General features: G+C 41.1%; 1 protein-coding gene across 2 annotated transcripts in view; it reads left to right on the top strand.

Moving 5' to 3' along the window:
• Positions 1 to 11,627, top strand: part of ARHGEF33 (Rho guanine nucleotide exchange factor 33) — a 43,082-nt gene extending 31,455 nt beyond the window's left edge. The window contains exons 15-16 of one of the 2 annotated variants that reach the window (XM_081068682.1): positions 2,378 to 2,517; positions 9,403 to 11,627. In XM_081068682.1, coding sequence (XP_080924808.1) covers positions 2,378 to 2,517; positions 9,403 to 9,532 — 270 coding nt within the window. In that variant the 3' untranslated portion in view covers positions 9,533 to 11,627. Of the gene's footprint in view, positions 1 to 2,377; positions 2,518 to 7,558; positions 7,636 to 9,402 lie in introns of those variants that run through there. The other variant, XM_081068683.1, reaches the window with a different exon arrangement.
• Positions 11,628 to 12,548: the final 921 nt, after the last annotated feature.

Below are 12,548 nucleotides of genomic sequence, written 5' to 3'. Positions count from 1 at the left end.
ACAGCGCTGGCAGCCCCGGGCCTAGATCTCCAGGGAACAGCCTGAGCTCACCGAGGGTTGAGGGAAAGCGGGCTTGATAGAGAGTGGGAGCGGCCCGGCTGGGTGATGCCCGCCGGCCTGTTATGGCAGATACGGGGGGGGGGGGGGGGGGGGTGAAGGCTGGTACCGACCTCAGTTGCCCTCGAAGGCGAATGTTAGCACCCGTTCTGCAGTTAGCTCCAAGACACAAGAGCATGTCATGCTTAGATGTACCACGGCAAAGAGATATTATAGAAAAGACTTGGACTCTTCTGAGATCTGCTTACACCAGCATCCCCACACCCAGTGAAAGATGTTCTCTGGCTTCCTGCCGAAGCCGTAGTACCTTACCGTTCCTCTTCACTGTCAAAGCACTGCACACCTGTTTCTTCCTCTGCCTGTTAGGCACACCTCCTTTCTAAATGTTCAAAATACCCAACACTATGTGCCAGCTTACTCTACTCTCCAACCTGCATCAGCTTTGTAGCTAGTGGAAGAGGCAAGTTGCCCTGTCTCACAGTGGACAACCTGCAAAGTTCATTGCAAAACGAAGTTCATTTCCTATTGTTTTCCTTTTAACTGGAAAAGGGTGTCACATTACCTTACAGACTCCAGTGGAACAGGGACAACACAAAATAGTTAAGCACTGATTCACAAACACTTTTGGCCTCCATGTCAATGCTTAGTATTTTGATGTCTAACCTTGGTATCTGCAAGTCTTGGGCCATTTAAAGAGGTCAAACCCTATCCTTTAGTGTTCTGTCTCTAGGAAAGAAGACAGTATGCTTTATTGCAAACAGCACCTGACCAGGTGTCAGGAGATCTAGGTTCTAGTCTGATTCTGCTGCCAAATAGCTGTGTGCTTTTGGACAATTAACTTGGCTTCTCTGTGCCTCCAGTTTTTCTTATCAGTAAAAATAACACAATACATACCTTACCTATTTCACAAGGTTGTTGTAAGGATCAAGCCAAATAAGATAAAGTTAGTGAATATGCTTTGTAAAGTATGGAATGCTATAAGAATGCAAGATATTGCCAACGTCATGATTCCACGGAAAGTTTCTAAATAGACCCTAAAAGCCCACTTCTCAAAATGTGGTCCTTGGGCTAGGAGTGAATGTATTACTTGTGAGCTTGTTATAAATGCAGAATTGGGGCTCCACCCCAGACCCACTGAATCAGAATCTGCATTTTTAGCAAGATTCCCAGATGATTCATATAAACATTAAGTGCAGGTTGGCAGAAGCATACCTTAAATGACTGGTTTTCAAAATCTAAGTGTGCATAAGGATTGCCTAGGCCTAACTCAGAGATTCTGGTTCAGAAAGTCTGGGTTTGGGCTCAGGAATCTACATTTTAAATAGAGGCCCCAGTTGATCCTGTAGCCCCAGGACCACACTTTGATCTCCATTGTTTCGTTATGAATCTTAGTAGAATCTCAGAATCTCAGGGAATCTCTAGATCTGTTATTACAACCTCAAGTTAAGGTCTCAAACACACATGTTTCCTAAAAAAAAATCCATCAGCAAGCAGTCATCATCCAATTCATGAAACTTTCAGGGCAGTTTTTGCTTTGACTCGTTTCATTCAAAATTAAACATCTATTTTTGGTTATTTTTAAATTTCAGTCACCTGAAAGTAAATATTTTGTTCAGATGGAATATAATCATATATGCATATCTATTTTATTTAGTACATCTCTCATTTAAAAAGAAACTAGAGAGTTCACAAAAGGTAGAGTCTTATTTCTTATTTATTTTTACTTTATACTCCAAATACCATGGATTAAGAATTATAAAAACTAGATTAAAGGCATATCTGTAAATTGGAAATATTAGTTGACATTTACTTCTGAACAGATATGACCTCTCAAAAATTCCCTCCCTTATTTATATCTAAAATGTAGAGTTAGGAACGTGAGTTTAAAACTACTATTACAATCAAGGAACTTTCTTATTTTGTAGAAAGAGAAACATATCAAGAGATATGAGAGGACTACTAATGGTTTTCCAGCAAAACAGTATTCATTCCAGAATAAGAAGTTAATCTCTATACTCTTTAAACATTTGCCAATTTCTTTTATTTCCCGCTCTTTAACTCTTGTGATATCATAATTCCACTCTAGACTGTTTGCCTTGATACATAGAAAATACTTCTACACTCAGCAAAACAATTATCTCTTTTCAACTATTGATTTCTTAATTAGCCTAGTTTGCTTTAGTTGGAATAGGATATCCACTATTAGTCTTTGGGGATGGGAGAGGAAAGTGACAGTTAAAAAAAATATTGTCCCACAGTTAGGATAGATATTAACTCTGGAAAAGAGTGAAAAAACACCCTTTTTTTTGTGTGTTTTCAGGAGATGCATTTAGAAGACACCACCAGATTCTGTCCAAAGGAAGAAAGAGAAAGTGAACAAACATCTTTCAGCGATCAAAACCCCAGGCAAGACCAGAAAGGGGGCTTTCGCAGCTCCTTCCGCAAGCTCTTTAAAAAGAAGTGAGTAGCCCTTAGACAAGACAGCATTATAACTCATTTCCCTTTGAGCTAAGTCTTGAGGTTTTAACAGTAATAAGTGTCAAGTAGCCTGGTTTCACACAACTGCTTCAAGCTCAGTTCCTGCACCCAGTAGCCACGATTCCTGCCAGGTGAAGATGTGTCTCTCTGTAATCTCCTAGAGTAACAGCAAATCTGCTATCTTTTTGCCCTACTTCCTTGTTCTCAAAGTCATGTGTCCTGAGAGGAGTGAGCAGAGGAGGTCCCCTGGGAAATGAGCTGGTGACAATCAAATTCCTTTTAGACTGGGAGGAGTGGGATCCACTGTTGGGATTGGGGAAAATGGGTGGTCCATCAGAATCTCTCCACATGTGGGAAGTTTTCTAAGGCATCTCAGCACTTCCGCCTTCAGTTATCCTTATCGTGGATGTTAGTACATATTTATTGGGACTTCTGCTAGAGTCTTCCCTAGCAGAAATGATTGAATGGGTTGGCTTGGGCTGTAGTTTAAAAATCACTTTAATGGAGTTTCCATACTCCATAGGAGGCAAAAACAAGACATTTCCCTTCTGTGGTCCTTCTAAGATCCTAAGCCCTTGTATGAAATCATGCACCAGGCATTTTGGCCAGCTCTTACCAGCACTGTCTTACAGACTGGGAGACAGTGGCCTAACTAACTCCAGCATGAAATGCAAGGAACAGAGAGCTGAGCATTAGCGTTTGACCCCAGAGGGATTCTGCAGTCTAGCCACTGCCTGCCTGAGAGACTGCTCTCTCCGTGTCCACTGATCCTCAGGCCTACTTCCTTCTTCCGGAGAGAGATTTCCCCTCCTACTTAGTTTTGCTTGCTAGAGGAGAGTCTTGCAGTAAGTCTTCATATTTTAGTGGATGGAAAAATTAAGCAAACACACTGTTGCTGCCTTCGGAGAGTTGCTAATAAGTGAGGAAGCACAGGGAAACCACTTCCTCCTTGAGGGCAGAGGCTCCTGGCTGATTTAGATAATGATCTTGATGGAAGAATTGGGGGCAGGCTTTGAGGGAAGACTTTTTTTGGATGGTTTGTCTAATTCTTCTCACATTGGGAGGGTGGTACTGAGATTAGTGGGTCTCTGATTGTTGGACGGGGAAAGAGGAAGGAACAGCAACATTACTACACTCAGACATAACCCTATTCTATGAAGTCCCTTTCAGTTTTGCTAAGGTAGCCCCATGCATGCATAACTATTGCGAGACCCCCTTTATTTAGGGTGAGGAGATAAGAATTTTATCCCTCTCTCTAGGATCGCAGACTTAGACCTTTCCTGGCCCAGTGCCTACCTCTGTCAAGTTTGGCAGGGGTGGAGAGACCTTGAAGCAGACAACTTTCTAGTCTGACCTTGAGACTTAGGTTCCTAAAATTCTTCTAAGGACTCCAAATTCCTAAGGTCACTGCTTGAGCCTTTTTTTAAAAAATCCACAGTATCCCCCCCCAAAACAGCCACTTTTTGCCCACTGCTATTTATAATGACTGGGTACTGTCTGTTGGAGAGCAGTGAGCCATGGATCCACTACTGGTTTCTTTACAAGTTCCCACTTTTCAGAGAGAAGTAAGACAATGCTCTGCCAGTTACCTGAGGCAGAGGAGTAGACTTGTCCTCTCTGTATCCAGAGGACAGAACTAGGAGCAATGGGTACGAGGAAGAACTTTCTAAAAATGGAAACTGGATTTTTGGCTGCCTCATGAGGGAGTGAGTTCTCTTTAGTAGAAGCTGCAGGGATGACCCTGGCAGGAATGCTATGACGGGGACTCCACACTGGGTGAGAGATGGCCCCAGATAATTACTTGAGTCCTTTCTAGTGCTGAGATTTGCTTTACCTGTGGTTTGATTTTGTTGTAGATCAATCTGAGTAATCACAGCTTCCTAACATCTGAAACAAGAAATTAATGTGGCCTCGGGACCTATAATTGTAAAGACTTACCGTGTGGAAGATCAGATTTTATCATTCTATAGCCCCGCACAGCTCTTGGTACAATGCTGAGGACATGCTGTGTGGACTCTCCCAATTCATGTTGGTTACTTGCTTCCAGTCCTCTTGCAGCTTTTTGGGATTCTTCTTAGAGGGCCAAATGGATCCCCTTAGTCCTCTTCTCCTTTCTCAGAGTTCAGTCCCTCCTGTATCAATCATGTAATTTAAAACGTGAAATGTTACGTGGACAGCCACACGGATGGCTGCTCCCTCTGCAGGCTTTTCTGGCCATTTACACCTGGTGCAGGACTGTCAACACCATCAGGTGATGCTTGCTTATCGCTTTATGTGCAGGGTACCACGCGGGGCACTTTGGGGACTTGGCATAGGCTCATGAAGCAGCTTGAGTATTTTGCTGAGAATTTTCCTCCAAAAACCATGGAAAGTTTTCTCTTGTATGCTAAGGTAGAGAGAAAGGGCAGGGAGGCCCCAGCATAGCACACACAAGTCAGCGGCTCTTAACTCAGATGAGAACACACTTTCTTCTCATGAATTAGGCATTCTTTCTTACATGCACATACTCTGTGAGACATAGTCCCAGCTGTTATGTAGGGGCCGTTACAGAGGACTCTGAAGTCAGGCATGTGGACAGGTACAGGGAGGAACCAGAAAGATGTTCAGCTCATTTTCCTTCCATGTTGTTGGGAGCTCAGACTGGCAGCAAGCCCTGTGACTTTAAAAGTGGTTAATCCTGGGTGCTGGGACCATGCCCAAACCTGGCCTCAGAGGTCCAAAATGGACCCTGTGTCACATCTGGGGCTCACTGCCTACCCCACAGCCCTCTGGAGGCTCATTACTGTCTACACTGACACACTTTTTGTATCCATAGGGGCTTGTTTGGCTGGCGGCCCCACACACCCAGAATGCTGCTTCGGGATGAAGCTAGGCATGGAGCCAGATGCAGCAGAAAACCTGAGAAAGGGTTCTCTTCCCTCTGAGGCTGGGAGGGCCGAATGCTCATACCCACAAGGAGTCAAAAGAGAGAGTCAAGTTGACATCACTAAAAAAAAAAGAAAAAAAATTCCTGAAAAAATGCCTTAGATATTTGGGGGAAAGGACGATGCTCTGATTGTTTCTATCTCAGGCACATTTGTCCTGGCTAGATCCCAGGTCAAGTGTCTCTGAAAGCTGTCCAGAATTGATCAGAATAAAGACTACATATCTTAAAGTTTGAAAATGTTAAGTGACTTTAACATTTTTAAATGAGGATTCCTAGAAGCCAGGAACAGATGTAATGTGGTGCTGGACTGAATCCTTATCCCCCTGCCTTTGAGCAGGACGGAAGGCAAATTGCACTCTAGAAGGATCTATATGGAGGCTGTCAAAGACTTAAAAGTAGACTATCCTAAAATCCGAGGCAAATGCTACTTCATCTTTATATATAAATCTTACTCTTAGCTTAATAAGTATTCTTGGTTGGGAGTGCGACATAGGGGAAGAGGATTATGTAAGACAGTTTAGGGGTAGGGAATGTAAATGCTCCCTTTTTATCCTCAAATATGGGGGGAGTGGAAGATAAGGCATATGGCTTCTGAATGATGAATTCTGCTTCCTCACCCATTCTCTTCCTCTTCAGCACTTTGTAATTTACCTGCTGCAGAGTGTCTCCTTCCCTCCACCAGTCACATCAAAATGTCTCTATTTTCTTCATCACACACAGAGAGAGCACTTCGACAGGGCCCCATATCATTGAATGTCAGTGAATCCTCTTCTTTTGGTGTCTTATCAGCTGTTTTTCCATATGCCCAGCCTTGGCTATGGAACAGACCATGTAATTGAAAGTAGGCCTACTAAAGAATCAATTGATGATTTTATCCTCACCTTCTTCTTTACATCTGAAAGCCTATCTCAAGTCCTTCCCCCATTCTTATTCACTTTGGGCTCCTCTCTCATTTTCCATTTCATTTCCAAATACAACTTTAAAATTGAAGGAGATGGTTGATGGTAGATTACTCAGTCCTAATTACAAATGTTTCTCAATAGGTCATTTGAAATCAATCACTAAGTTAAGGGTCTTCAGTGTACTAGGTTCTGTCTAGCACAAAACAAGTAAATGAAATAGTTCTAGCCCCTTAGGAGTTTATAGTTCAAATATAAGGGTAACCTAGCTGCAAGGTAGAACATAGTCAGCACCCAACAGATATATATATAGCAAATGAATGCTCCTTGGTCACCCTGTAGTTTACTAGGGCCAACTGATTTGGCCAACAGGATGACGGTTCCCCTGTTTCCTTACTTCTCCAGGCGCATGTCTCCTAACGCATTCAAGGTAGACACTCTTTCCAATCAGAAAACCAGCCCTTCTTAGGTCAGATGGTTCTGTGGCACTGGATTCCACTCCTCATCCCTTCCCCGGCTCCAAACAAACTTTCAAGGCTTATTTGTAGCAAAACTATATTTGTGTGACCTACCCAACTTGTTTTCTTTCTCTGTCTCTGTTAATTGATTGGAAGGAAAGTTAGTAACAAGTCTGTTCTCTTTCCATCAAACACTTGGATGACTGTGTCAGAATGTACTGGCAGCACTCTACCCTTAACCAGCAAGTGTTTGCCTCCTGTCCCTTTAGGGTCTGCTCAGAGCTGCCCCGCAGTTAGCCACAATTGCCCTGGGAGCTCAAAAGCCATTTCTATAGAGAAAGGGAGTAAGTAACAGCAAATAATTTGGCCCTTTTTCCTAGATTCTGCAGGTGATTTCCTAGTAACTTAGGTATACATTACTTCAAAGCCTAACAGCCACACCTTTGGAAGAATCCCAGTGTGGAAATGGCCATATACTATGTAAGCATTATAAAGAGGTCAGTTAAAATGATCTTTTAAAGGATGAAAAGGAGCTTTTAGTCATGGCTATCGTGGATGCTGGATTTTGAAAAGGATTAGCAAGTTAGCCATTAATTAATAGTTCATATCAAACACAAAAATTCATACACCTGGAGACATATTGAAGGTGGTTTATGAGAAGAGCAGTTAAAAAAGAAAAAAACTAAGCTGAGTTTGTGGATTTTGAAAACTAGACAGGGCGATTTTGGCATTTGTTTCAGAAATGGGAACGCAACTGGTGAAGATTTCTGTGGTCCTTGGGGCTGGTGGTGACATCAAAGCTTTCCCATTTCCAGGTAAACACTATAAACAGTTGCATGTTGGAACCATCAAAGTATAACATGTTGGGTTTTGGAGCGATCAGATGTAGCTAAGAGGGGAAATGTGAGGTAAAGATGTTAAGGTTTGACTAATGACTTTCTGATGAGAAACTGCCATGTGGGGGAACAATTCAGAAGAAACATCAGTCAGATTCAAATCTTGCTTCCTACTTCCCACCCTCAAAACTATAGGCATTTCTAGTCTTCTGGATAACAGACCATATGGGGAAAGAATGAAATGGTCAAAAATACATCTTCCTAACCTTTTGGACACAACTGCATAATCAGGGATGATTTGAACGGGAGGTAGATGGGAGTTCTGAGAGTTGAGGGAAGGCCTGGAGTTTTAGGGTGGGATGTGGTGGCTTTCAAGGGAGAGTTCCCTGGGGGCTTCTGCAAAAAAGGAAGAAGACTTTCACCCCACCCAGATATCATCTTACCTGCTGAGTACCCAGATGTACTGGGCTTGAGAGAGAAATTTTCTTTTGTGCCCTGGGATGTAGTTAGAAAAGTGCTTCTTGTGGACCAGAGGTAGACAGCATGCTGGGCAGCTATGGCTTCATCTGTGATACCAAATATCAGGCTGAAGAGTAAAGAAGTCTAGTCAGTCATCAGATTTCCAGACATTAGGATTTTAGTCGTTTCGTGGATCCAGCTTCTTTCCTTGAATAATGTAAAGGGATGTTTGAATTCCGCCCAATTAACTCAGTAAATGATAGAGTCATAATTCACCTGTCTAATAACAATGAGAACTCAGAGCATACCAGTGATGGTGAGAGAACGTGTACTGCTCCTGTAGATAGTGGAAGGATGCCCGACTCTGCCTGCGCATATGGAGAACTTGTTCAGGTGTATAGGAGCTTTGGACAAAGAGAACATGTCTAACACCACTTTCATACATACTGCATGAGGTCTTTTGATACTGGTTCTTAGTCACTGGGTTAGTTTTACCCATTCTAGCTCAGAGTTTAAGCTAGCCAAAGGGCCCTAGCCTAGTGTATCAGAGGTTATTTCCAGAAAGCCTCCTCCCTCCAGGGACTTCTGACATGAACAAACTGGAGAAGGTGCAGAGCTGGAATGGATTACCCAACTGGCTTAACCAAGATAAAGGAAGAATGCACCCTGGACTGGGGACTCAATTGGACTGATCTGAGTTGTTGACTATTGATTGGGCTTGGTCTCCTTTGTGGTGGCTGAGATTATAGAATCTCCTCAATCTGATTACTGTACTAATTTCTGCATTCTACCAAATGTAGCATATATGTGTGGTTGGCTTCAATAAATCTTTCATTTAAAAATGAAAACAAGCAAAAGGAAGAGTTTGTAATGTAATGCCCAAATTCAGTAAAGGCCCTTGATAACTTTGGTTGAGAACAATGAATTCTATCCATTTTACTTTGAGGGCCTTGGTAATTTGTGGAGTAGTTACTTGGTTGAATCAAAATTGGATTTCTTGAATCTTCTGAGCTTTCATTTCCCTTTCGCAGTGTTATTACACAATATCTTACACTGACATACACAGTTGTTCCAATTATCCCCATAAAGCATTAGAAAGATATTCTTTTTATGTTTGCTGCAAATCTTAGATACACAGGTCCTGAGCCATGAAAGTCAGGAGAAGTAAAATTTATTCCAGATCTAGGAGGTAACTGTTTTACAAATGCAAAACAATTTGGATAGATAAAATATTTGAAAACAATTAAAACCAAATCAACCTGTACTTTATCTGTGTGCTGAGATTTTAGGTCCAGTGGATCAGAATACAGGGAAAAAACTAATGAGAACCCCTCAATGGATCCTTCACCCACCAAACAAGATTTCTTCAGAAACCGACTTGCTCTTGCAAATGACCTTGACCAAGGAACAGCTGTGTAAAACATACTTAAAGTTGTATTGTCAAGTGGTAAGATGAGGATAAAAAGCTTGTATATATCTGTGTAGGAAAATCTATCTATCTCTATATATTGATGTATACATCCCGGAGGAAAACTAATACAAATACTTACATATGAAACTAAATTAACATACAAACAAGACATTGAAGAGATGAAGATTAGTCTATGGTTGAGAGTTGGCTTTTTGAACCTCAACACCGGGGAAAAGGGAAACGAAGACTTCTCACAGCATAACAGAAAAACACAATAAATTTGGAGGAAAATAAATGTTTATAAGAACATAAACTTCCACCTTGCAGTTATTCTCCCAGTATAATATTGAGCACATTCATATTTAATGTGGATATGAATTTTATGCTTCCTAGGCATTTAGCTTAGAATTCATCCCAGTGTTCTTAGACTAATATACACTATGTTAGGGGCCAGTTCTGTCTTGCCATCTTGTCTTCCAGAAACTCCAAGGCAATACCTAGCATCCCTTGAGACAAAGGATCTATTAACAGAATTGTATTTTACATGTTGTAAATCAGAGTTATGGAGATTTTATGCTTAAACCACAATGTAGAAGGTTCAAAGCTTAAAGACACATTGATCTCCAAACAGGAAGAGAACCTTAAGAGTAGTATTTATCTTGTTCTATTTTTATGAAAATCAGTACAGGGAACTATGATTTCTTTAGAAATTGGGAGGCCAAAGAAATATTTTTCCTTGTGTGGGTTGTGCTGCAGATGGGAACAGTCCACAGTCCATGTTTTATCGCATACTCAGGATTCAGACATCCACTAGTGATCTTGAGTGTTGCGTACACTCATGACCAGATGCACTGGGGACAAAAAGCACTGATTTAGCCACGTCCTCTTAGTAAAATATTTTCTTTAGTCTGGAAAGAAGGTGGCAAGAGCATTAATGCTTTAATGGTTCACACACAGTGGTTGCTACAAACACCAGGCCGGAATGAAAACTTAGGGATGGAAGTAGCTTTTCCTGTTTTCCAGAAGTAAGTTGTAAAAAAACAAAATTCTTACAGCTCTGACAGAAGAATCATTGCAATGAGGCTTGCCTGGCTATGGGGTAATAAAATGTGCTCTGTTTCCACATGGATACGTCTAAGATGGTCTATGTCCTTGATATGCCCCAAATATCAGAATCATGACAGAAATAAAATTAGGTGTAAAGAATTTGTCTCTATTCCCAGGCAGTTAACTATAATAAATTATGGGCATTTGATTACTGTTCACTCAAAATCTTGGTACACAAACTGATTTCTTCAGAGACTGTTCCCCTAGTAATGCACTGTTTGAAAAAATAGGGGAAGTTTCATTTCTAAGTGTTACAAGTTTTCTTCTACTTGTCTGATGACTACTTAGGAACTCATTCGTTAGCACTTTGAACAATAGTTGGTCTGAACACTTACAGGATAGCTGCCACGATTTTGAAGTCTCCAGTATTTAAGTTTAAGCCAAGCTGTTCAGTTCCCTGAAATTAATGAACTCTTTTGAAATTAGATTTCTCTCTATTGTCCGGCCAGAGAAGTTTTCAGAGCAGTGCTTGATGGAGACCTATATATTTTAAGGGAAGAAATAGAAAGTGATATGTGACTCTAGATGTAAGTTTTAAACATTATAAGAACATAAGGAAGTGATTTAGGCAATGCTGAAAATATTGTTTTGGGACGTTTTCAGACATTCAAACTAGTCAAGAGTTTTGTACATAAACCAAATAACTTGTTTTCCAAAATTTATTGTTGTTTTTGAAGATCTTAGTGCATACTCTTTGATAAGTCATCTAAACTTGCTTCTAATCTATAGAGATTTTTATTCCTTTTTGCCTCATTCCCTTCAGAAATAGTAGCAGTAAATGCTGTTAATTCTCAGCAGGAAAGCTGAATGTGTTGTGTTCCTCGTGTATATAAACCTATCCATCTAATGATAGTGGGATCTACTGGATACCATCTGTCTTTCTATTAAATGGGTTGTTTCCACTTAGCACTAGATAGTAATCCCTCTCCTCATTATCACATTTTCCTTTTCAACTGGGGCAAACCCTTCAGCATGCAAACATTTCTCCCACTTTTTTTAAGCAAAAAAAAAAAAAATCTTCTCTTGACTGTTCTAGCTATGTCTCAGTTCCCTGTTTGCTTTTATAGTAAAACTTGCAAGAGAAAACTGCTCCAGTTCCTCACCTCCCATTTTTTATTAAACTCCTAGGCCCACACCACTCCCCTGAACTTGCTCGTCAAGGTCATCAGTGAATTTCTCCTTGCTAACTGAGTGGTCCATTCTCAGTCACCTTACTCTCTCTAGGAAATAGTATTTGACACGCTGACCACTTCCTACTTCTGAAATAATTTCTTTATTAGACCTCAGGGACAAAGTATACTCCTGGTTTTCATCTTTCTTCACCGGAAATTCTTTCTTGGTTTATTTGCTGGTTCCTCTTTTTTCCTCCCTCTCTTAATGTTAAGGTGCCCCAGGGTTCTATTTGCTTAGATCTCTTTTTCCCCCAGTTTGTTGGCTTTAAAATGTGATCTTTATGAAAGTGACTCCAAATTTTATATCTTCAGTCCAGAACTCTCTTCTAAACTCCAGACTTACATGTCCAACTGCCTCCTTGGCATCTCTCAGATGATAATATATTTATTGAATTTAACCCATCCAAGCTTGCTTCAACCCTATCTTCCCCACCTTAATGGTAACTTTGTCCTTCCAAGCCCAAAAACCTTGCAGTCATTCTTGACAATTCTATCAGCAAATTGGCTGTGTTCCAAATATATCAAGACTCCGACCTCTTCTCACCACTTTCGCTGCTGTCACACTGGCCAAACTGCCTTCTGTTGGGCTACCCTCCTTATTCCCATTCCTAACTCTTAATTATTCTCAATATGGCAACCAGAGTGGTCCTGTTAAAATGTAGATCAGATCGTGTCATTCCTCTGCTCAAACCCTCTAAGGGCTCTATTTCTTTCAAACAGAAGCCAAAGTCATTACAAATGATCT

This window comes from Rhinolophus hipposideros (genome assembly GCF_964194185.1).
Source record: "Rhinolophus hipposideros genome assembly, chromosome: 12".
Taxonomy (NCBI): domain Eukaryota; kingdom Metazoa; phylum Chordata; class Mammalia; order Chiroptera; family Rhinolophidae; genus Rhinolophus; species Rhinolophus hipposideros.
The sequence above is the reverse complement of the archived record's forward strand: the minus strand, read 5'-3'. Positions and strand labels throughout refer to the sequence as shown.